The sequence below is a fragment of the Dermacentor silvarum genome, chromosome 10, assembly GCF_013339745.2.
Source record: "Dermacentor silvarum isolate Dsil-2018 chromosome 10, BIME_Dsil_1.4, whole genome shotgun sequence".
In the NCBI taxonomy this organism is placed as follows: Eukaryota; Metazoa; Arthropoda; class Arachnida; order Ixodida; family Ixodidae; genus Dermacentor; species Dermacentor silvarum.
This window is the reverse complement of record NC_051163.1, coordinates 31,558,446-31,585,192: the sequence shown is the minus strand read 5'-3', so window position 1 is coordinate 31,585,192 and position 26,747 is coordinate 31,558,446. Positions and strand designations below refer to the sequence as shown.

At 44.4% G+C, this 26,747-nt stretch overlaps 1 protein-coding gene across 1 annotated transcript; it reads left to right on the top strand.

Moving 5' to 3' along the window:
• Nucleotides 1–137: 137 nt before the first annotated feature.
• Nucleotides 138–23,054, top strand: LOC119465749 (threonylcarbamoyladenosine tRNA methylthiotransferase). The gene is made up of 11 exons (XM_037726217.2): nt 138–528; nt 986–1,087; nt 5,651–5,881; nt 6,512–6,632; nt 9,187–9,290; nt 11,594–11,760; nt 14,539–14,684; nt 14,819–14,879; nt 17,351–17,470; nt 18,722–18,868; nt 21,448–23,054. Exons 1-11 carry the CDS (start codon nt 372–374, stop codon nt 21,763–21,765), a joined length of 1,674 nt encoding a protein of 557 aa, XP_037582145.1. The 5' UTR covers nt 138–371; the 3' UTR covers nt 21,766–23,054.
• Nucleotides 23,055–26,747: the final 3,693 nt, after the last annotated feature.

Below are 26,747 nucleotides of genomic sequence, written 5' to 3'. Positions count from 1 at the left end.
TGTACAGTCTCCGTGCAAACGTAACAACTCATTTTTGTTTATGTAATTTATTGATTATTGAAGGCAAGGTTTGAAGGGGAAAATGCGATTGCCGAAGGTCATGCCAAGAATCATGCTAAAAATAGACCTCTGGCGGCCTGGCATCTGGCTATGTGTACAAGATGGCGGCGCCCATGCTTTGCGCAAGCAGGTACGGAACTTCGGTGGGCTTTCGATAACAATCGTTGCAGTTGGCCTTTATTTAAATGACGTACGCTCGCAAAACACCGCTGACTGTTCGGACGAGTCTCACAGCTGGGCCACAGGTCCGAGTGCGTTTCATGATCGTCGGCTGAAACGCGCGACTGCGCCCGCCACCGCGCACATCAGCGATGCCCGAGATCTGTCCCAGTGGTTTCGTAGAAGACATCGAGGACGTCGTCCGGTCGTCCGACGATGTCGTCTCTCCTACAGCGCGCCGAGAGGTGGTTCCTCGCGTCAGGAGGCGAAAGGACACCGCTGAAGCCTGCGGCGACAGTTTCCTGCCCGGTAAGGGAGTAATCTGCGGTCGTCGATTCGGCGTAGTTTGTGTTCCGTTACTCAACTTCTAGCGCACTAGCAGGAACATGTACGCAGAGGGTACAAGTCAAACACAAGCATTAACTTTCAACTGACTTTAATAATGGAGTACGTTCTATTTAAATCGACGCGTAAGGCAAAGCAAACAGAAGGTGATAATCGCGTCGGAAAAGAAGTTGAAATGATCAGGAGTTCTTGCGCAACGCATAAGCCGTCACCAGCCCGCTAAAAGTCAAGAAATTGCAGTTCTTTGCTCGTTAACGCATTAGGTAGACGTTCATAAAAAAAAGTCGCATATAACGAGTTATCGGATATAACGAATACACGCTTATAAGAATTATTGGATATATCAAAGTTCTTTTCGTGTAGGAAGCGGGTTTGTTATAACGAGACTTGACTGCACTTTGTACTTCTATCTCACATGCAGGCACCCACAAGATCTACGTGAAGACGTGGGGCTGTGCCCACAACAGTTCGGACAGCGAGTACATGGCCGGGCAGCTGGCAGCCAGGGGATATACTATCGTTGGTGAGAACATTAAAGGGTCCCTAAAACGGTTGGGCAAATTTTGTAGACGTGTAGGGTACAGCTACAGTAAAACATTCGCGTCACAATTTAAGTGAAGTGTCTCATATTAGGAGAGCTACAGACGATTACACGTTACCCTTCTCCCTAGCCATGCATTTTCTCCTCAACTCGTTCGCCGAGTGATCGGGTCTAAGCGTCGCCTTTGCTGGCTCTACGTCGTGATATGACGTGTTGTCATCTACTTCCGGCTGTCTTGGACCTAGTGCACCAAGGCTCTCCAACCTCTCCGCTAGCCACCTGGCCGTCGATTCCCAGTTAGAGTGATCCAAGCAGCGTGCGTTGCAAACGTTCTGTCGCAGCGCTGAGCGTGTCCGGTATTCCGGTAACCACAGGCGATCTGGCCATTTTGATGGATAGGCAGAGGCGTAAACTTAAGCCCCTCCATACCATTGTGATGAAGGAGCTTCGTAGACGTACGTGAGCAGCCGGCATGCACGGTCCAGTCATCTGGTGGCGCAGTACTTAACCAGCCAAATACAGAGGTAATATCGCTGTAACCAAGTGCAAAACATTTTAAACATCTAAAAAGACATGTTCAAAATTACGTTCCTGCCGAAAATTTGCGCCAGCAGCAAAGTAGAATACACTTGGTTACTGCTATGTTAGTTCTGTGTTTGGTTGAGCTTTTGTGCCGCCAGGTGGCTACACCGTGCAAGTAGTTAACGTTTGCACCTCCGTTCATCACATAAAACGCCCAGTACACTTGCGCTTGCGTTTACCCGAATACCGGACACGCTAAACTCTATTGTGGTAATCCTTCAGCGTGAAGTGACAGCCGCAAACGCGTAGATGCTGGCGCCTTTTGGATACCGACAGTCCGATGCGCTGCAGCCACTCCACTCGTCTGCTGCCTTGCAGAGGGGCACGATGTCGCAGCTTGACATGTCGCCGATCGCTACGTCTGCAGCCCACAACGCAAGGGCGAACTATGGTGTTCGCAAAAAGAAATAACGAGACCAACACTGACCGCGCAGCTCTCGTCATCACGGAGCGCGTTGTAACACAAGCAGACGACACTTGCTGTGGGCCGGAAGTGCTTTTAGTGTAGTGATACATGTCCTTGTGCATTCTCTTTCTGTTCATTTCTTTTTGTATAAACATATTAACATCTAAACTATTACGAACAACATTTGTTAACCATAATGTTGGAAAAATTATTGATGATGCGCCCATGGTCAAATCGCGTCACTTGGTCAGGGGCAGCTGAAAACTCAGTCGATTGGCATGCTGCATCAGTGGCAATGTACCTTTTTAAAACCTTATAACAAATGACACGCTTTACATGAAGCGCTTAGATGCATCAATTAATGATTAGAAGGACCTAGTCTAATGACTCAGTTCGTTTGTACAAAATGGTTTCAGGGTCCCTGTAAGTTCCATCGGCCATACAATGCTGAATACGCCGGTTCTCGTCTGATCCCCGAAGCTAAGTAGCATTGGGCTCGGTCAGTACTTGGGAGGGAGAGAACATTGAGTGGCAAGCGAAGTGCGGTGGCTATGTCTTTATGGCAGTAACAAGTGGCAGTTTCTCAAAAGTGGCCTCACTTCTGCGCAAGACTGTTTTGCTGGTACTATCAGCTTGTTTGTGATGTAACAAGCTTGTCTGGAGTGTGTGCTTACTGCATTAGCTCTTACTGGCAAGCTAAACCAGTACTGGGAATAGTACTCCTCAGCAATGGTGCATATGTTCTATCAGCCTCAAATGAAATACGAACAGCAGAGTTCCCGATAGTACCTCACACAAGGTGTCTTTTTTCTGAACACAAGGTATCCCCCACAAAACTACAAAGGCCAAAACAACAGACATGCACAGATCCATCGCAATGCACTGTTGCACCAGTTATACTGCATCTCGCTCTACTGCAAGGACAGGACAGCTATGAGCGGCAGCTTGCTAGCTATCCAGTCTGGCCCTGCACCCTACTACTGCATCGCTCCACTGTGTTAGTATTATTAGCACTGCCTGATTGGCGGTATGCACTATCGTGCTAACAATCAGCTGTTAGACCTCCCAGCCCCCCCCCCCCCTTTTTTTTTTCCTACACCTGCATATTCTCTGTTCAGTATATGCTCATCTAATGCCGTATTTTTTTTTTTTCACATAATGGAAATTAATGTTTTCTTAGAATTACCAGCTTGAGATGAGATGAGCTCAGCGATTAAGCTGTGCGTGAAAATCAATCTCCCAGTGGCAGGAGGTGTGGGTTGGCAAACAGAGACAGTGAAGAAAGCTGACATACAGGACCTTAGGTCTAGTGGTCCAATTACACTGAAGTACTGCTTATTTATGTCGCCTCAGTGCGTTAAAGGTGTGGCCTTGGCACACTTTGCATGTGTAACTACGTTGCTTGTGTGAATGCAATATGTTATCTCCTGTTTACTGGTGATCCTGACCAGAGGGAGGGCAGGACGAGACGCCCGGGACAAGGGACCTCATACGAGAACAACCGCAATACCCTATGTCCATGGGGTGTCGCATAGTTTAAAAAAGGTCGTTTAAAAATAGGCACATGCATTTTGTTCAGCGCAAGGGACAAGCTGTCGGCGCTATGCCGCAAGATAAACAAGGAAGGCCCCAGAAAAGCAATCTGTGACAAACAACACAGAAAACCTTACGTCGACTGCGCATATGCAGTTGTGTATAAGATCCCGCTCAAGTGCAAACGCTGCTACATTGCCCAAACAGGCTGATGTTTGAATGACTGGCTGAGAGATAATGCGTACACAATGAAAGGGCCTGTACCCAGCTATTTAGCCCAGCACTGCAAAGAATGCGGCTGCAAAACTCCCTTTAACGATTGCACAATACTACGCAGATATACAGGACAAAGAGCACGCGAGATTTGGGTAGCGGTTTGCATTCAATCGCACGGAAACTCCTGCGTCAGTGTACCCTCTGCTTCTCTGCATAGCTGCGAGATTAACTACTTGTTAAAAACGTGATGGCCTGCTATGATGACGCGCGTGATGTGATGATTTTATTCCCTTCCCTGCGCAGAAACATGTTTTTTCTGGCCTTCTGCGCTGAACCTGTGTATTGTATATATTGCGTTCCCTGCAATAAACCAGATGTTGTTAGTTCAGCACCTTGTCTCAGCTCTTTTTTTTTTTTTTTTTGCCTTTATTGACAACAATCCTGTAGCGTTGGAGAGTGAGGCATGGAAATGAAATAGTGATGCCGTGATTCCCAGTCAATGGTTACGAATTCACCTTGTGATTTGTGAAGCGCTCATGAAACATAAAACAACAGAAGAGGAAGTGCAGAAAACCCGCGCTGACTCGCAACTAAGATCTATTAAAAGAATGCTAACATATACGGGGTGATCATTTTTAAGTTTTCAGGAGCTTTTAAAGATCGCCTATGGCTGATAGCATAATTCTTGTCCTTGAGCTGGATTATTCAAAGAACTTTCACATTACTAGCACGAGAAATCAAAATGCATATATAACTAATTAACAAAAACTCACTAATTAACTTCTAATTTAATGAGCTCATGGTACAAATTTCAATTTACAAATTGTAGCCGGTGAGTTTACAAGACATGTCCACTTGAATTTAATCTCTAATATGACACCAGTTTCAAGATATTGTTTCCTAAAGTGTGGGACAAAATACATGGATGTTCCAGTTACTTTTGTGCTTCAGTGCATAAAAGAGTGTTTTGTTAAAAAGTGCAACAGTGCATTTTTATGGTAAGTTTGATGGCACATATCTCCAAACTGGTGTCATTCTGGCAATCCATTACAAGTGAATACGTTCATCTTGAAACTGCAGCATGCACACAAGAAACGAGGACAATAAGGCAAATGTAACAGACAGGCGCTGTATAGTTACCAACTCGCCCAACTTTCAGTACATTTACAAGTGAATACGCCTTACAAACTCACCGGCTACATTTTGTCAATCGCAATACGATTTATTAATTAATATTTAAGAAGTAATTAAGTAATTATTATTAAGGAATAATTTAAGAAGTTAATTAGCCCATTTTTTATTTTAATATGTCTTTGATTTCTCGTGAAAGTAATATCCGCCTCTGAATAATCAGCTCGAGGACTAGAACTATGTTATCTGGGACAGGCAATTTTTACAAGTTCCCCCAGAAAACTTAAGAACGATCACTTCATATGTGTTAGCGCTCTTCTAATAGATCTTAGTTGCGAGTTGGTGCGTGTCCTGTGTACTTACTTTATTGTCGTTTTGTGTTGGGTGAGCTCTGCACAAATCTCAAGATGAATACACACCAACAAGCTCAGTTTTCAATCCTAATGAATGGTTAGGAAGCCCACAGATACAAAGCTAGCCAAAGCTTTTCTGGTGCCAAGTGCCCGTGGGCAGTTCTGCACAATCATCACTTCCTGTAAATTGGTGCACTGATAAAGGAGGGAACTTTCTGCTTAGGTGACCCCTTGTTTTACTTTTGACTTGGATCTGAATTGTCAGACAAACCAACAGAGGTCACTGCTTCAAAATTCCATCCTTGGTCGTTGCTGTCGACGCAGACGATGCGAGCAGTGCCGACCTGTGGCTGCTCAACAGCTGCACGGTGAAGAACCCCGCCGAGGACCACTTCCGCACCGCCATCGAAGGGGGCCTGCACCAGGGCAAGAGGGTTGTGGTCGCCGGATGCGTCGCGCAGGCTACCCCCAACGTGGGCTACCTCCGCGGTCTCAGCATCGTGGGAGTCCAGCAGACTGACCGCGTCGTGGAGGTAGTCGAAGAGACTCTCAAAGGTGCCCTCACCTTCCTGCACATTCTCTCTGTTTCTTAGCCGGCTTCGACATCGTTGCCGTAGTCATACAATTGTCATATCACCATTATGTCATAGTACGCTAGACTAGACATAGTCTACTGTCACCCATTCTTGTGGTCGGCGGCCACACTTTCACTGCCAATGCAAAGGGTGCACACTTTCACGAAACAGAGTGGACTTCGGTGCACTCGTCGCTGAAGGCCAAGTGGTTCTGTACTGTACATGTCATGTACTGTCATGCGAGAGCTTGGTTTAGTTGCCGGTTATCATTCCGTCGTTGACAAGTTGCCGTAATGCGGCCGTTGTTTTCACTTTGTCGTCATGCCATCTTGGTCATGCTGCCATTGTTGTCGTGCTGTCGTCACGCTGTCACACCATTTACCAAAACATATTGACGATAATTTGTGCCATCATCATCAGGGACTGTTATCAGTATCAGCAGCATACTTCCAAAGTATTGCTAGTGCATCCACTTAATTCCTGTGGTTTGCATAAGCTGCTCGCTTAATTTGACAGCCATCTTCGATTATTTCTGCATCAATCTGTTTAGAGCAACAATTTCAGCAGTGTTCACAATGTGCAAGGGATTGAGAAAATGCATTTCTTGCAGGCAACTCTGTGCGGCTTCTAGGTTCTAAGAAGGATGGCCGACGGAAAGCTGGTGGTGCCCCGCTGACCCTGCCAAAGATTCGACGCAACCCTCTCATCGAGATTATCGCCATCAACACAGGGTACTTGGAGGCATTTCACTTATTACAGTCAGCCATCATTAAATCAAACTGCTGGGGACTCCAGATGTTGCTTCAATTATTTGAAGTTGTATATGAGATGGTCCCAAACATTATCGGTTATTACAGGTCCAATCATAGACAAACAAACCATGGGCAAGTTAGGGCTAACTATACTTAGTTTTATACATGGCAGACAATGCTATGAAAAATAACTACTCACATTTGCGACTAAAAAATAGTGTCTCATATGAAAGAAAGATATAGGTATGCATCATTTAGTTCTGTCTAGCATTAAATGTCATACTTTTATGTCACAAGATATGACATACTGTATGCACTCATGTCAGGCCCGCACTTCTTTTTTGGGGGGAACTTTTACTGTGTGTGAGCCTTACACAAGGCAGGCTTATGGCTACTTTCTGAAGCCTCGAACTGTGCTCAGACTGCTATGCTACTAAATGCAGCCATTGGTGGCCGACTATGAACACGTTTACAGTCGCTAACCGATTTTTCTGCTAGAGACTAGCGCCACCTTGTAGTGGCTTGCGCGCCATGCTTAGAAAAACTTTTCTTCCAAATTTTGAACTCTAAATTGGGGGTGTGGGCCTCACACGAGTAAATACGGTAATTATTACATAGAAGGTGCAGAGTGACACATTTCTTTGACCAGCTGTCGCAGTGTGCTGCTTGTGGCTGTGGCCAAAATGTATTATGCCGCATACTGGAAGTACAAAGGCATTCAAATAATTCATCATTTGACATAATCTTATGGCCCAAAGTTGCATTGTAATGTATCGGGTAGTTGTATTCCGTAGAAAGTGTTGCAGATAAAGTAAACTGCACTGCAAAACATGCCAAGCGAGACTTCTTTGACCACACTACTAGAACTTTCGTTTGCACTTTGGTCACATTGTGCAATATCAGTACAATTTCGGCTCCTGTGCCAAGTCTGGGGCTTCCAATACCTTTGGCAGTCTGATACACAGTGGTGTGTAATTGCACTCTTATGCTGTTTTTCTCGAGGGATGTTATACGTTCTCGTTTGCATTTCCTTGTCTGTGATGGCACTGAGACTTAAACACACGTTTCCCACTGCTGGTTCTCAATAGTTCAGATGTTCTGCTGTTGAGCGCTAGGTTGCAGGCTTCTTGAAAACACGAAAACATTTAGGCAGCAAGCATTAGGCATACATTCCAGTACAGTGTGTGTGGAAACCCGATACAGGTTTCTCAAAAAGAAAGCTTTGCAGATTAAGAAAGATCTATCTTGGTCCGGGGATCAAACTCGGGACCAATGCCTTTCCGGGGCAGTCACTCTACCATCTGAGCTAACCAGGAGTATAGCAGATCGTAGAGCGAGGCTGAATTAATTGACAACTCGAAGCACAGGGATACTGAATGTGGCAAATGGGTTTTCTTAGTATGTACGTAGCTTCATGCTACAGTCAGGTGGATGACAGTTTTTCCCTTCCATGAACCTTCTTCCACCTTGCGGGCTTCCACGGAACTGAATTGCCAAAATGTGAAATCAACCTAGATAAACCGCACAGTCAGAAATTGATCTGGAGTCCTTGGCTGTGATGTCCCTCATAGCCCATAGTGCACCTTTGGAGTAACACTAAATCAAGCTTTTGTTATGCATTGGTATATGTTACATGTCGTTACATGTTATGCATCATTATAGTCAAGCCTCGTTATATCCAGTATACATTATAAGCATGTATTCGTTGCGTGCTGTTGTGACTCGGGGTCGGGGATGAGAGACGGAGTCTTGAAGCAGACGAAGATGAGACGAAAGCTTTATACAATATGTACAAACAAATATGTACAGATATAGCAGGAATAGCAGGTAATAGCTGGTAATAGCTGCCATTAGCTGGGGATAGCTGGTCAAAGCAGTAAGAGCTGGTAAGAGCGCACCAGACCGACGGGGCGGCCGGTGGCGACTCTCTCGCTTAACAATTGGCCGGTTCCTCCTTAAATCCCCTTGGCGGCGGCTCCTCGTCGACAGGAGGAAGAGGGGACGGTTGCTGACGTCACTCGTGTCGCATTGTGTCGTCGCGTCCCCCTGGCGACTCGTCGACAGGACCCCGAGGGACGGGTGGCGATGATGGCCGGGGCTGCCTGCACGTCGGCAGGACACAGACGGGGCAGTTGCCGAGGTCCCCCCGCGCCGTATTGTGTCGCCGCCTCCCATTGGCGACTAGTCGGCAGGACCCAGAGGGACGGGTGGCGATGATGGCAGGTGCTATGGCACAACAGTGCTGATTTTGGCGGGCAACCTTTTAGATTTAATTCATGATGCCGACTGCATCACAGGTCTGGCCACTACACCATGTCCTTTGCCTCAGTCATAGATTCGTTTCATAGGTAAATGCCTTAGATGCACAAAGCACTTCACATTGCTATGAGGAAAAAAGGGCCTGGAATGGCTGTGGGTGATCACCGTCCAACGAAGGGTGTACAATGTCTAAGCAGTAACATTTTTTTTAAATGTTTGCGAGACGCAGAAGGTGGAGTAAATGAGAAGGTATTAAGTGCCGTCTTGCTTCCAGCTGCCTCAACCGCTGCACATACTGCAAAACCAAGCATGCCCGCGGAGACCTGGGCAGCTACCCGATCGACGAACTTGTGGCACGGGCCAGGCAGGCATTTGAAGGTAAAGCTACTCCCATTACCGTGCATCTTTAGGCCCAGATGTAGACGTCCACTGCATCAAAAGCAAAGGCTGTGGTGAATACAGTACTGCTCTGTCCTTGGTTTAACCGACTTCTTGTATTGGTTCCTTTGCGACAAAAGTAACAAGACTGATGGATTAAATAAGTAACACTATAGTTTAAAAAGAAGACGTCTTCAGTTTTTCATAAGATAGCATCATATAAAGCATGCTGATCCAAAAGGAATCATAATCCAAGGTGAGGGATAGGCCGATCCTGAGGACACTGCACAATACATGTCCTTGCAAATGTGTGGAAGCGCTTTCTAAGAAGGGCTGATCCTAAGCGCAGTCTAACCAGAGGTGTGGGTCAGCTGATCTTCATAACATTGCGTAATGCAATTCTTCACAAGTGTCGAGCTTCCTAGAAAAATCACTAGAGCGAACTCTGGTGCTGTGATTGTTCAGCGACCTTGGGAATGATTGGTAGCACATGGATTTGTCTGATCGTTGTACTCACGGCTTTAGATATGCTCTAGCGCCATTACGACAGGGGTACAGACACGATACTTTCGACTATCCATTTTTTTGCGGTAACTGAAGGTCCTAAACTTAGAAACAATAGTGACAAGCCTCAAAATGCCATGAATAATTTCATTAATAGCTTTTCTGCACCAATTTTCAGTTTAGTTTCCAAGGAGGATATGCAGTATTGTATTGCTGTATTGTATTGCTGTACTGTATTGCTGTATCATGACGCAGTATATGTGGTCACGCAACAGCAGGACATTGCTGTTTTGACACTTGTTCCAGCTCGCCTGGTGCCTTGTTCACTCCCACTCGCTGTGAGGGCTGATGTAGCAGCATTGTGGAAGAATGAGTGAGCCGTAGCGAGTGTCAAAACGTCGCAATGTCCTGCTCTTGCGTGACCACATACCATGTCGTGACGTCGCAACACAATAGAACTGAAACTGGCTGTAGAAAAAGCTATCTGTATTAAATTATTTAGGGTGCTCTGAGCCTTGCCAGTGTTTTTTCTAGGGCATAAAGGTACTGAACCTTCATTTAAAGTAAAAAAAAAAAAGGTAGACTCAAAAATATTGTGTCAGTACTCCTTCAAACATTTAAATTTTTTTTCTCTACTCTCCCGGGTTTGGTGTGGTTGCTGCTGCTGGGTCTTTCAGTATTTGAGACCATTTCATCATCAGCATATTTATGTCTGATTTACCCCTGTCTTGCGCTAGTTGATTCCATCTTACGCCTATGAATTTCCCAATTTCATCACACTGCCTAATTCGTCTGCATTCCACGACCACGCTCCCCTTTCCTTGGCACCCATTTGGTAAATCTAATATAAACGACCGGTTAACTTCCCTATGCATTACATGGCCTGCCCAGCTCCATTTCTTTCCCTCTTAATGCCAACTAGAATATTGGCTACCCCCGACTGCTCTCTAATCCACACCACTGTCTTCCTGTCTCTTAACGTTAGGTTTCACATTTTTCGTTCCATCATTCTTTGCGTGGTCTCCTTAACTTCTGAAATTTCTTTGTTAACCTCCAAGTTTCTGCCCCATGTGTTAGCACCGGTACGATGGAGTGATTGCACATTTTTTAAATTTCAAGGATAGCGACAAGCTGTCGATTATGACTTAGTAATGCCTGCATTGTGCATGCGAACCCATTTTTATTCTTTTGTGAATTCCCATTCCCTGCCAGGTGCTCCGCCAATACGGGACCTCAATGCTTGGGCTCCTACCTTTTGGGAAATTGCCAGCACGGCACTGGCAGACATCCTTTCAAGTGTTGGTGTGGTGCTTTGTTTTATTTATTTGTTTACAGTGGAATCTCGTTGATACGATTCTGCATAGTACGTACATTTTTCGGGATAATATGTTTCTTCTTTCTTTTCCCAATAATACGTTGGATGACACTACGATTTTTGGATGATACGCTTTATTTTCTGGTTCCCGTGAAGATCATATCAACGAGATTCCACTGTATTTTTTGCCCACCAAGCATTGTGGTTTGTGCAAGTGCTCTCCCAAACAACGCATCCCTGAAGATGTGGACCTCTGGCTGGGAGGCTGCTATACACATCTTGTCTATCTTGTCAGCATCTTTTCTGTAGTTCAGAGGTTTGCGACCTTCACTTACAGCGAAAAAAACAAACAAAAAAACATGCAGAGTTGAAAATATCATGTCAGTATTCCTTGAATGCACCTGGTGTTTACAGCTGTGGCCTTACACGGAACTACTTTCAATAATTAATATGCGGCCGCTCGGGGCCCTCGTTAAACCCGCAGAGGGCGTGCGCGAGATCTGGCTGACCTCGGAGGACACGGGGGCCTACGGTCGGGACATCGGGGTCACATTGCCCGACCTGCTGCGGGAGATGGTGGAGGTCATCCCCGAGGGCTGCATGCTGCGGCTTGGCATGACCAACCCGCCATACATTCTCGACCACCTGGAGGTGAGGAGACCCGCATATTCCATCCCTTCGCCAGTTTTTTTTTTTCTAAAGAAGAACTAGTGAATGTTAGTAAATGTTCAGTGGGTTCCATTTCCACTGAAAATGGTTTGTGTGCATTCTCATTAGCAGAGATCGGAACTTCAGGCAAAATACTCATCTTTTCCTTACATTCTTATCATGCATATTTGACATATAAGCACGAACTATGGGTGTAGAAACATATTAGTGGTACTTATATTGGTGCCTATGAATGCATACTTCAAAGTTTGTTCCTATATTTGATTTTCAGAGCCTAAAAATGCTTTTCTGACTATGTTGTTCTCGTCTTTATATCTTGTTTATAATGTTATCAACTGCTCGAGAACTTGGCTGAAGGCAGCCGATTATTACCACAAACACTTTGCAGGTGTAAAGGCTATTATTAACAGCTTTGCAGCAGACAAGAGTATCGGTATGAGGTGGGCTCAACCTGCACTACGTTACAATACACTTGAAGGTGACTTACTGTACTTGTGCGCTCACTTCGTGTTTTTAGCTGACATCATTGAGAAACGTAAGTGCTCGGGTGCAACTCTGACTCGGAATGTGGAGCTCATTTAGGACGTTCAGGAAAGGTTTACCATTGTTCTCAATGGACCTGTTGCTAATACTAGTGTCAGTTCAAAACTTCAATGGCCTCGAACAAAGATCCTGGCTTTTTGGTACTGAAAGAACTGCCAAAGGTTCTGACGAGCGAACATTTTGAAATTCCAGAGGGCGTTGGGTTATCGACGGTTCTGAAGTACAAATATGTGCCCCCAACTTAATGGATATTGAGCGTACCTTTTCTGTATATTACAGTAAAAAAAGGCGCAATGTGAAACTAAAACATATTGAGAAGGTGCTTGTTTGTCACTGCTTCTACAACTTTTCTCGGGGTGCACACTAAATTTCAGATAAATCTTAGAACCTACATAACCTGCTTTATGCCGTTTTATCGAGAAAAGAAAAATTAATTTCACTAATCACTGGTTTGGTGGACTGTGTTCCTTACAATATCATAATTTATCACTTGAACCGCAGAAATCCTTATTTGTGCCTCTACATGGCCTAAAGGACGGTATTTGACGCTTATACAGTAGAGCCTCGTTGATAGGATCCTGTTACGAACAATTTCCCGGCGCCAACATTCGTGATCAAGGACAGAAAATGAACCAATAGCATTACGCTTATTTATTACCAGTACATATGTTCCCGGAAAACACAATCTTTCGGCACCAATGTTCAGTACATGACCAAACTGCAATCGTATGATACATTTTCCGGCTGCTAGATCCCATGTAAAGAAGAAGAGGCCCGAGGCGCGCGTGCGATCGAGAACAGTAGCCGCCCACCACATCACCAATACTCGCCCGCCCGTCTCACGTGAAAACGCCGGCGCCGCACTCGGTTTCTCATTCCAGTACCAGCAAATCACCTCCCATGTCATCGCACGCCACATTCACAGCTATCGCCTCCAACCCTATTGTGATGGGCATCTTCAACTACCTGTTCGACAGTGCGTGTGATGTACTGCCCTTGTAAGCGTACTGCACGCTTTTAACAGGTGATAACCCAAACGCGCCGCCGTTCCCTGCAGCAGGCAGCACGAAGTGAGCATCATGTTTCGCTCATCGTAGCCATTGTATTCCGGCATCGCCCACCCAGCTGAATTATGTTCTGGTTTCGCAAAGGAAAATGACAACGGTCGCTCGAGCGCCACCAGTTGCACGCGCATTGGTTTCTCGTGCCGCATTTATTCGCGTTGAGTGGGCACGTCAAAAACTTCCCTCTAAAATGCGCCGCTCGAAAAAAAAAACTGCTGACCTAGGCCGAATTCGAGGAACACAAATGTAAGCTTGCCAGAGCTGTGAAACCACCTCAGTGCTCGTCGGCGTCATGTGCTGCAACGATTTGCACAACACTTTGCATTATGTAGATGTCAACTAAGTCAAGTCTCCCAATTTATTTAGCGATTTCGAATCGTATGTTTTCCCGGTTAGTACACCTTTTTTTCCCAAAACGTATGAACGAGGTTCCACTATATCATATTATCTGTGGTAGATGGCAAGATTCTTGGATCACTCAGATAGGCAAGCATCACTTAGACTAGATATCAGAATGCATGATGGAGTGATTACAAAATTTGATTAATTACATAATCACATTAGGACATGTATTGCAATTTACAAATTGGAGCCGGTGAGCTTGTAAGGCACGTCCTCTCCAAAATTCCTTCTGGCGATGACACCAGTTGAAAGACATGCATTCCCAAATTCTGCAGTCAAATGGATTTGTGTGACCGTAAAGTTTGTCCAGCCGTGCTTAGGAAGGCATTTCGTTGAAGCGTTAAGTGGGACAACAGTGCATTTTGCCTCAAGTTTGATGGCAGATATATCAAAACTGGGGCAAATTTCAAAACTTGTTCTGAGCATGCATGCCTTGGGAACGCACTGGCCTCAACTCGTCAATCACAGCATGGGCCCTAAAGTTATCAGCTAACGATAATGAAAATATGCTTACTGGATGAGTATTTACTGTCACCTCTCACGCAATTGAAATTATTTCTGCCTCCTCGAGCAGTCCTCCTCGGGCAGTAGAATTGCACAATCTGCAACAGGCAATTAAAAAAAAATATTCTAATACAATTGAAACTAGAAAAATGCCTGGTATATGCAACTACTGCAGCTACAGCATGGACATTTTCTGATTGTTTCACCCTGCCTAGAAATTTGAGCGAGTCATGCTCTTTCTTGACAGGACATGGCTGAGATCTTGAATCATCCTCGTGTCTACTCCTTCCTACATGTCCCCGTGCAATCTGGGAGTGACCCAGTGCTGACCGAAATGCGTCGAGAGTACACAATTGCCCAGTTCCGCAGCGTAGTGGACCACCTGCGGAAAGCGTAGGTATTGCCAGAGCCTGCTTGAGGTATTCCAACTGCTTTATGCATTATTTTAATGGAGTAAGGATGCAACATTTTTTACTTGTCATTTTTCATGTGCTAACCCTTTCTTCCTCCACCCTTCGTTTTTTCAGCGTTTCAGGAATCACAATTGCTACAGACATCATATGCGGCTTTCCCACAGAAACTGAAGAAGTGAGTTGAAAGCACCATAGTATGCCGCAGCTGTATTAACGCGACAGCGTTAAGGGCCCCGTGTTGCAGAAAATCCGGCGTCGGCGTTGTTTGTGGCGGAAAAAATCATCCACAACCACCGCATCTGCAAGGTGTTGGTGCAGAAGAAAATCATTCCGAACCACCCCGACCGTGCAGGCCCTTCGTTGTGGTGCAGGCTTTTGGTGAACAAAAATTGAATTTCTCACAGTGAAATCCGTCAGAAAAATGGTAAAGTACAACTTAAGCACAACCTACGTACATGGTGGCATCGAACTGTTATTTGAATCTACGAGGAAACATAAAACACAAACCTCCTTTTGCCAGAATTACTACCATAAAAGCACTGGCTCACTCGGGTAGCCTACTTGTGAAAATCTTATCCAGATGGCGCTGGCATCCTTCGCAGGTAAAAAATGCGTTCTGGACGCCCGTCGTGGCAATAGCAAACAATTAATAAAATAATGAAAAAAACGGTCCTAGGGCCTTCACATTTTCATATAAGACAACTTATATTGCCCCTGGAGAAACGTCTACCCAGTAATGCATTTCTGTTTAAAAGTGAAGCCGACTTTAAGGAGATTGGTGTAAGCTTCGTCTTTGTAAGCTGGCTTTCCCACATTCTGTGTTGCAGTGAATGAAGCCTGCTTGCTGGGTGCGAACGATGCGATGCGAACGGGTCCCGATGACGCTAGCGCGTTCTACTCTTAAAGGCGAAGATTAAGCGTCCTCCAATTTTTGGATTGCAAGATAATCGTCATTGAAATGAAACTTTGTAGCTGTGTTACCGCAAAGCCTAGCATTTTTTTAAAATTATAAAGCATGTTTCGTCTGACAATATTTCGTTACCATGAGCTTTTTGGGATGAACGACAAGATGTCAGGACTTATCTTTGGCTTGGCTTATTTTATTGTTGTTACTATTTGTACCTCCACCATTTCCACCATTGCACCTGTCTCCTTTGTATTTTGCATTCTGCCACATTTTCCTGGCTCTCTAGGTGCACCAGTAGTAGACAGCTGCTCTAGGGCACTGTAGTAAACATTTGATTAGATTTGATTCAATTGGTTGATTGATTGATACATTAATTGATTGGCTGGCTTGCCTTAAGTTATAATAATATGGATCTGCTATAAGAAAATACTTTCCTGCTTTTAGGTACATGACAGGTGCCATAATTGAGTCAGGCAGATCATTCACCTACCCTTGAGAGATTGGCAGCTTGATGTACAGTCCACAGCAAAAGTTTGTGGACTACGGCGTGTCAGCTGCCCCCCCCCCCCCCCCCCTTTTTATTTCTTTTAAAAAGCTTAACGCTTTTCTACTTCCTCATTCTCACACAAAGTGCCCAGCGACACGTGGCTGATATCAATTCCAATGACACTGCTTTGGAGACAGAAACATGTCGCCGTGGCTACCGAAGAGCATGCTGCGTGAGAAAGAGAAAATACAAAAGCCTCTTGTTGACCTAGAAAATTGACACGCCAGCGAACAAGAAGACACATCTCCGGCCTAGCATTGTTTGTGACAGCAGCTGACGCACCAGAAGTATCACAAAGAGACTGTTTGGTATGCACTTGCATGGTCTGTACAATATTGCTGTAATCTGTACATCCTATTTTAGCTCATGACTAATAAAGTTTCTATGCAGTTTAGTGCTATGTATGGGATACTATTTGGGCATACTTTGTAAACAGTCTATTTCATTTTCCCTTTATTTTCGCCATTCATCACTGCCTTGGATTGGCCATTTTTCACTCTTTGTCATTGGCTCGGGTCCACCACTCGGTACAGTGGATGATAAGGAAAGAAGAATGAAAAATGTAAGTGGCCAATCCAAGCCATTGAGAAGCGGCAAAAAGAACTAATTGAATAGATGGTTACAAAATACGGCTGCCAGCCTTTTTCGCTATGTTGCCTATAACTGACAACCTTTTTGACTTGTCAGTTTTGCCTTAAATGAAGGCCCTAATCTTTGAAACCATCCATAAAAAATATAGCCACCGCGTGCCGCAAATAATTTGCTATAATAGATTTTCTGTGAACCAGCTTAGGTTTCATTTCTCGGGAGGTGCATGTGTTGTGACATTTTGGCACTTGCACCAGCTCGCTCGGTCACCTCCTATGCTGTGGCTCATTGTGCTGCCCAATGTAGCAGTGTACTAAACCATCGGGTGAACTAGAACAAGTGCCAAAATCTTCACAATGTCCTGCTCCCATGTGACCACTTTCTGTGTCACAACGTCGCAATACATGCATTTCCTGAGAAATGAAATCGACACTGGCTCTTTAAAAAGAACTACTATAGTAAATTGTTTAGGGTGTTCTGAGGCCTACCAGTATCTCCTAAGGTATCAATGATGAGGACCTTCATTTAATGCAAAAAATGAGAAGTCGAAAATGACATGTCGGTGCTCCTCTAATGTATCTTGGTGCACACGGGTCTCGCCCAGGACTTTGAGGAAACGATGCAGCTGGTCCGAGACTACGAGTTTCCTTCGCTCTTCATCAACCAGTTCTACCCAAGGCCCGGCACTCCTGCGGCCAGTATGAAACGGATTCCTACGCACATTGTGAGTGCCTTGTTGAGGAAAGTTATTGCAGCAAAAAGACAACGCACATAGCAAGTCGAAGACCCAACTAGAGCAACAATTGATTCTCACTGGGAGTTAATAATGATGAACCCACGTGAACCTTGATACCAGAGTGCTTGTGTTCCACAAACAGGCCCCATGTGGCCTCACTTGCGAGAGCCATAATCAGTAGAGCATGGGTCACCTAACTTTGCGCACAATTTAGGACCTCCAGGCAGCAAGAGAACACAAAAATACATTATTGTAGTGATATGATGATCAGCATACCTCATCAGACTTACTTGATTAACGCATTAGAATTCATACAGAATCGGGCTGCGCGATTTATAACTTAGAAATATGATTGGCACACAAGTATCAGTAGCATTAAATCTTCTCTTAACCTCCCGTGCTTGTCAGCTCGCCGTGTAACTGTCTATTTCACAAACTCTATTGCTATTTACTCCAGCTGCATAACACACTTCTCCTTCCTCATTGCACTTTCCGTCGACTTTTCAATGGCTTAAGTGTACAGAGTCTTTGTGGAACTACCACCGCATTTCATAAATCTTTCCTGCCCATCACAATAGAGCACTGGAACGAGCTGCCACAATTCACTAACATTAACAATTTAGTAACATTGTGCTTATTTCTAATAAGAGGTCAATTCTTGTTTACGTCCTTTGGTTCTAAATTTATGCAAGCTTCAGTAAATTAATTTTCTACAAAGATTTGCAAATATAAGTTCCTCAGATTTCGATATACAGGGTACCTATGGCTTCTGCATGATTCTAGGAATGTCGTTGAGACCAGCCTTGTTGTTTCGACTATCCTGAACAAGAGTTGCAAGACTTCGAAGTTAAGCTTCTGAAGAACACTCCCTCAAGTTTCAGTTGTACCAATCATGCTATTGTCATGGCGTCGTGTTTCACAAGTGGCACGGTCACATGTCACAGCGCTTGACAGTGAAGCGGTGGCAATGCGGAAAGCAGTGTCTCGTGTGGCCTGTCACTTGTGGCAGGCACGGAGGCGACGCTGTTGGCAGTTTGTGGTGCCCGTCACATGACATCACATTCCCGCTTCTTTCACATAGACCAAATTGCAAATTTGTTTTTGTCAGTGTTATTGCATACGTTTACAATGAATATCAGATATAAATAACGAAGGTATTTTAGTGGTGGATGTCTCTTTGTTGTAATGAGGTGTGTATGTGTTTGTTGTCCATTTGTGCATGCCCACTGTCATCTACAGGTTAAGGAGAGGACTAAACGACTATCAGAACTGTTCCAGTCGTACATGCCATACAGCCATCGAGTCGGCGAGCGACATACGGTCCTTGTGACCGATGTGGCCCATGACCAGAAGCACCTAGTCGGTCACAACAAGTTCTACGAGCAGGTGAGTCAATTCAAGCACATTTATTAATTCTGAGAAATTGGCCATGACATTTTGTGTACCATTTGAAAAACCTCGATTTATTCCGTGCCGGCTTTTGAGTGAAACAAGCGAAGATGCATCGAAATCAGAACCACCAAGCAAAATAATGGCATGTAAAATGTGCTACACATGTTTTGACGATTGGTCCTGCAGCGCAGAATTGATTATTATGCTCAACATGTTGGCCACAGAAAAGAGGAACGCAGATATCTGGGCATTTGTCCTCGGTGCCACTGGATGTTAAAATTATTGGGTTGGCTTCGTTTTAGTCTTTTTGGCGATAATGATTTACACCAAGCAAATTTCACCAGCCGCTGGTCATTCTTTAAATACACTTGCAAGTGAAATTAAGCTAAATCACGGAGTTTAACTTTCAGGAACTCCACACTGGGTTATGACGGAGAGCACGGAAATAATTTTAACTAACTGTGGTTCTTTATAGCATGCGCCCAAAACACAAAACACAAGTGTTCTTGAATTCCGCCTGCGTGTGAATGCGACCGTTGCTGCTGGAAATGGAACCAACCGCTGTGGCAGGTCACTTGCATGCGAATTAGTCAACTGCGTTTCCGTAGTTGAAGTGCGTTCTAGAGTTCAGGCGTGGAGGTTCACACTTGTGGACACAACAGAACTGGCTGAAAAATTAAAATTCTCGGAGGGACACTAAGGACCAAAATAAACTGAGATGTATATATTAGTAAACTACACTTTTACAACGCAAAAACGGCTACTCTTGTTGTGAGAAGTAGACTGATAATCCAGAAAAGGAACAAGAACAACGGCGCCGCCGCCCTTAACTTCCCAAACTAGCTCACCTTTGCCGTTAAGTAGTTTGATGACGTCTGCTCAGGCCTAGTTAATTTTTCATAGGTAAAGATGGGCTACACTGCATTTTAAAAGAGCTAAGGATTGGATTTAACGAACTTCGTGAACATTTACTGCACCACGACAGAAAAATATTCACCAACGATTGCGATACTCCACAATGCAAAATTTGAGCGCAGCTCTATATGTGAAAGAAGTATGCGCGTCAGTATTTTGCGTTATTATATGGGAACACAGTTTATATTAGGAAGAGAGTGCTGTGAGAACGCCATACCCTTCTGCTCCACCTTCCTCCTCGCGCTCTCTTCGCTATCGCCATCTTTCATCCCCCGCTGCGCTCCGCATTCGCTCGGTTACGCCGAGGGACGCCGACGCTCAATGCAGAAACGGGCACTTAGGAGCTGCGCTCTAAAATGCTTCAAAATCCGTGACATCCCACTGATGTGCTGGCGCTGGGGCTATCGCAGGAAATTCAAGGTATAAAAGCTTGTCCTCCATTTCCTCTTTTGGTGATCAACCTCTTACAGCGAAATTGATAGTAACGGAGTTCTGGAGGAATAGCTTATCAGTCTGAAACTGATACTGTAGTGCTTTTTCTTTAGTGTCCCTGTAATCTCTTTCGCTGCGGTACATATTTAATGATTTTGAAAACGCGAGAAGTGTGCTAAAACTAAATTTTATTAGACCGAGTAAATGAGCACCTTAGGGAGGTATTTGTACTTCTTGGATGTTGTAAAATTCCTTTAAATTTATTTAAATAGAGAAATTGGCAGTTTCACCCTTTCAGGCGAAGCACTGACGACAACAGCACAGTTTAGCATTGCACTTGAAACTCCTTGGACGGTGTTTTAAGTAAATGTGGATGCAACACATGCAGGCGTTTCTGGCACCCTTAAATGTTTTAACACACTGTGTAGGGCCTGTAATGAGATTGCACCAGTACCACTACACTACCCATACATAGCGGCACCAGTGAAATTACATCACTGTCAGATTGGGAGTGCTAACATTGTTCTACACTTTTTAATAGTCTGAAAAGATTTAAATAAAAGGCACACACTGTGACTGAAATGTTTTACGATGCATGCTGCAATTGGAAAAAAATTCTGAGGAATAATTGAGTCACGAGGATAAGACCTGGTTTGTCGTAGCATGTACCTTGCATCTACGAAATAGGTAAACATTCAGCAAACCTCGATTTAACGAAATTTGTGATGTAACGAATTATTTTTATTTCCCCATCTTAGTTGTGCTGAATTAACGAAACCTCGATATAACGAAGTTTTTCGTTGCAAGTTCAACTTCGTTATATCGAGGTTTGACTGTATACATTTATATGTATAGGATATCATGATGACAACGGCGAAAATCCACCTGGAGTGTCCATATAACTTCTGTCGCAATTATAAGAATGCTTTCTAAGTGTTGCCCGCTGACGTGTTTACTAGTGGACCTTTGCGACGCACTACTTTCTCACCATCTAAAAAAAAAAAGAAACTTTTTTTTGTGAGTATGCACAAGCACTCAGAGAAGTCTCAAGCTTTTGTAGCGTCGTCTGTTATGTATAATGCAGAGTATTTGTACTTAGTCACGACTATCGGAGCATTCTTATGGCAGACCAAACAATTTCGCATAATCTGAGTCAAGGCAGTCCCTTACATATCTCTAACAATGCCTGCATCAAAACTTGAAAAGCGGATTTCCCTATTCCACAGATCTTGCTTCCCATGGACGACCAGTACATGGGGCAGTTAGTCGACGTCGAAATCACTAGTGCCGGAAAGCACTTCATGCACTGCAACATCGTCAAGATCAACACGTCAGTGGCCCAAACACTCCCCAAGCCACTTCCCAAAGGTCAGATCTCGGGCATCAAGCCGAGCCAAGCCGCCGTCCAAAGCCAGCAAGCACAACGATTGTATGGGGCGAGCTCAGGACACTGTTTGACCATTATTGCGACAGCCATGTTAGTAGCCATTGTTGGCATTCTCATAGAATGCTCCATAGGCACAAAAAGGCTTGTTTTCAAATAAAAACAAGGACGCGTGGTTGTTTATTGCAGTGCCATCGGTCGTTGCTGGTTATATCATATTAGAGGGGTACTGACACGAAAATTTTTTATCCCCTTTTATTTTGCTTTTTTTTTTACAGAACTGTAGACTTCGTAACAGCAGTGTAAAGACTCGGTTTCTTGAAAGCACCACGTACAAGCAATTATGTATAAGCAATTGCATAATTTTTTAGTTGACCAGTTCAAAACTAGCGCCAAGTGTCGCACGGCTTCGAACGAGAAGCAGGAGACTATCGACGTCACTGAAACTGAAGATAATAGTCACATGGTAAGACAAACCACTCGTACGTGCGCAAGTTAGCTTTGTTGAAGGTCATACAACAATCGTGTTGCATAAAGCTGCCAAACTGGCCTTACCAAGTGTGCATTTCTCTTGTAAATGCACAGGAACCCGTTCTCCCCTCTTGTCCCATAGAGTGCCGAAAAGCCTCCCCTCTCAGTAGCACTATCACAGCGTACATTTACACGTCTACTTAGATTTAGGTGCATATTAAAGAAACCCAGGTGGCTCTCAATCACATTGTGGTTTTGTCAGGTAAAAAAAAAAATTTGCGTAGCTTGCACTGAAGGCGCAATGCTAAAGAGACAGTGGAGCTGATGGGCACCTAGCTTTTGGGCTAGGCTAAGCACTACCAAGTCATCCCCAGGATTCTCCGGAATTTATTAATCAATTATTGATTAGCTATTGATTGGCTATCCCAAGGTATTGGCCATGTATTTGGGCTAGGCTAAGCACTACCAAGTCATCCCCAGCATTTCCGGAATTTATTGATTATTTGTCGATTATCGATTAGCTATCGATGACTAAGCTTGAGTAGTCCCAACCATGCTTAGCTAGACTTAGCCAGGCTCAGTTTCGCTAGTTCACAGGGGTATGTGCCATTTTGCTTAGACCCTTTCTGCACTGCCGCCAGGATCAGCCCACATTTTTGGATTCAGCAGACACATTACGCCCGGCTTAAACAGCTCCGCTGTTAAAACCCAGAATTTATGTCAGTGATGTCTGGTACAAAGAGACCATCACATAAGGTTTCGTTGACGTGACCAGGTTGCTGCTTCACATCCAAAACTGCACAGCGCTTGGCACGTGTTTTGAACTGGTCACGGCATTAAAAGGTATCGTAATAATTTATTTAGTGTCACAACGTAATTGCTGGGTCGACAGCTACACAATAAAGCAGTAAGAGCGAGACAAAAAATGTTTGTGTCAGTACTCCTTTAGAGAGAGGCATTAAAAAGAATAAATATAAAGTGACTGCCTTCACCGAGTCTTGTTTCTTCTCTGCCTAGGAATTGGTCGCCGAGAAAAGTGCAACTGAAGGCTGCACGTCTTTTGAGGATAGCAGATTTCATGGGAAATCCAAACGTAGGCAGAGCACAGGATTGCTGTGCTGTGCTAGTGATTTCCAACACCATGCTTTGCTGAGCACTATTGCCCTTTACGAGTCAGACTAGCACACACTGAGGAACACACGTTCTCACATGTAGTGCCAATAGAGAGTTTAGAAGAGCTAGCAACACTGAATCCTTCTCTAGAAAAAGTGTTTTAACTGACCTACATACATCATTGTTTACATTTGTATATACCATGTAGTTATCATTTTAGTGTCAGCCTAGTGCAGAATCAGTTTGGTTGCCATTCTCATTAAGTAAATGCTCCAAGGTTGTGCAAGTTAGACTGACTTCACAGAGAGAGAGTTAATTTGAAGAAAGCCCGGGAGATGGCTTCACTAGAGAACTAATATGTAATAGCACTAAGAAAACAGTGCAGAGTATAAACTTTTTTTTTTTTTATTGTGACCACTGAAAACCCACAACTTGACCAAGTGAACAGGGGCAGAACCTTAGTCAGGATTATAAGCATTCACAATCTCCTGTTGAATGTTTTACTACTGCCTTAAAGATGCGTTTTTTTAATTCAACGCGGCCCTACAAGACGGCATTCATCTGGCGAAAATGTCTTACACGACTCGCACATCTGCCAAGTCACCATAGTCGAACAGCAAAGGCCGAAAATGTACTGTATAAGGATGTTGCCAAAGAACACAGATAACTGCAATACAGAACCAGAAAAACTTGGCTATATTTTGGCCACAACTCAAACTACACCATCTGAGCACTGACAATCCTAAAGCTGTGCTCTATACTCAGACTCTGCTGTGGTGTTCGCTCAAAACCATAACAAACAAAAAGATAAAAAATAACATTGCCGAGATCAAGGGCCGTTGCCATCCATGAGAGCTGTCTACTTTGATTCTTGTCGAGGGCTCTTGAACGACTGGACTTCTTCGGCAGTTAGCATGTGGTGTTCGACACACCAAGTGAGAAGCCCAGTAAAGTCCCGTCGGATGCGCGCAATCTCTGCAGCCAGTTCGCTGTTGTCGGCCTCCAGAGCCTCAATGTGTGCACGGATGATTTCCTTCTGTTCCTCCAAGTAGCCACGCTGCTCAACTCTGCGTGTCCTAGGGTGCAGAGAAATCCCAACACATTAAACGAATCGACTTGTGGACGCCGGAGTACGGTAATTTAAGTACAGCGAAGAGCTACTGCCACAGACGTTAAACAAAAAGTGTGTGCACTAGCGCCAATACCGTGCGGTGACATGTTCAACCAAAGAGCATAAAACTACTGGAATGAGTGATTGTTATTACAATGTGTGTACTGGCCACAGATTGGACGTATTACTCAATGACTACTACATACGATAATAATCATCACGAAAGTATTGGTCGTTTGTTTTTCGAAAACAAGTGGCACAACACAAGAACTTCCCTGGAATACTGTAGTTGGTCACATTGCCACAAGGTGTCTCCACCGAAGCAGGTGTACTCTAATACAGTCCTCTGGTATTCTAGTTTATCACAGTCCTCTAGTATTCTAGCTTTGATAAACAGGTGAAGGTTTAAAAGGGAACTGCAACAAAGTTTTACAGCGCGTAAAAGGCCTACTTTCAGATAGCGTAGACTTAGAATGGGCTCTGTACAACGTTTCATGCTTGAAGTTATGAGTGGGTGCATTACTAAAAGCTTGCAATAATAGACGTGTCTGATACTAACATGAAAAACACTGCAATTACCGCTTGCCAGAAATGATGCACAACCCAGAACATTGAGAATAGCTTTTCTGCATGGTTCCGAAAACAGGCGGCGCCCATGGGGCATTGAAGATCTCAAAGCTGACGTGCTGGGATTTGCGTCGTGTCCACTAACCACCGGGTGCATGCGTCAGTGGAGACGAAATGTACACAATAAGGTAGAGGTGAAAGGCAGGTAGGTTAACGAGAGTATAACTGTCTGGAGCTTTGCCAAGACTGCTTAAATATTGTACTATACGTAGCATTGTTCATTTTCGGGTAAAACCCGATTTTACCCGATTTTTACACCCCGAACATGTTTCAGGAGAATCGGGATAAACCCGATTTCTCCCCGAATTCCAAAACCATATACACCACACCACGTACGACACTTTCTGTTTTTTTTTTTTTTTTTTTTTTTTTTACGGTGCAGGGAGTTTGCGGAGCATACACACTTCCTACCATGCCTCGGGACAACGAAGTTAGATCCTGTTGGCTTAAGTGATCTACAGTGACCTACAGTTTATTTCACAAGCTACCATTGACTTCCTAGAAGTTATCATTGCTCTTTACTGTCCATTATTACTTATTAATTTCCAAAGAAACGCTGAACTTTGGAGTATTTGCTAGAAAACTCTGATGTCCCCCTGATTACCAGCTTGGAACAGACGCCTAGTTTTAACGCGTTAGCATTAAGGAGCTCGTGATACCTTCTGGTAAAAAAAAAAAAAAAAACGAAGAAGAAAGAAACGAATGTAGTGTATTACTTCATACATCTGTAAATTTAACCTGAAAAAAAAAAAAAGCTGAATTTCGGAATGGTTCCACAAAAAAACACCCATTTTCCCCCAATTATCAGCTTGAAAAATAGCATCCGATTTTTACCCCCTGAATTAAAAAATATATAAACCCGAAAACGAACAAGCTTAACTATGCCCCACTAATTTATAACCAAGTGATACAAACTGAAATTTCGTTGCAGTTCGCCCATCCCAAAGCGCAGCACAGCAAAGTAGCAATGAGCAACGGACACTGTGGCGGAGCACTCTGAATTTATTTCAGTCACTGAAGTGCTTTCAATGTGCACTGCAAACTCGGTGCTTGTGTGCTTTTGCATTGCACCCCTGTCAGAATACAGCCTCTGAAGCCAGGAACCCACATCCTCACGCTAACAGGACACCACAGCCAGTCACCGAGTCCTTGTGAACGTCTCTCCACTTTGCCGAAATTGTCTATTATCCTCACTACTGCACGCTACACTCCATTGCTTACGCAGCAAGCAACAGAACTAAATGACTAGTGCAGTCTAGAGCTCTGCACGGGCCCGGGCCGGCCCGAAAGCCCGGGCCCGGCCGTCCGAAGCGTTCTTTTGGCGGGCTCGGGCCGGGCCCGGGCTTAAAGACACGGGCCCGGGCCCGGGCCGGACTCGGGCTTGAAGCCACGGGCCCGGTCCAGACTCGGGCCCGCTCATTAAAGGACTTAAGTATATGCCTTCGAGCACACGCAACCGTTATGCATTGCATGGTTCAATGCATTCTGTGCCAAGCTGAAGTCACACGTGAAAAATGACTGTCATCATCATCATCAGCCTATATTTATGTCCACTGCAGGACGAAGGCCTCTCCCTGCGATCTCCCATTAACCCTGTCTTGCAATAGGTGATTCCAATTTGCGCCTGCGAATTTTCTAACTTCATCACTCCACCTAGTTTTCTGCCGTTCTAGACTGCGCTTCCCTTCTCTTCGTATCCATTCTGTAGCTCTAATGGTCCATCGGTTATCCATCCTACGTATTACATGGCCTGCCCAGCTTCATTTTTTCTGCTTAATGTCAACTAGAATATCGGTTATCCCCGTTCTCTGATCCACACC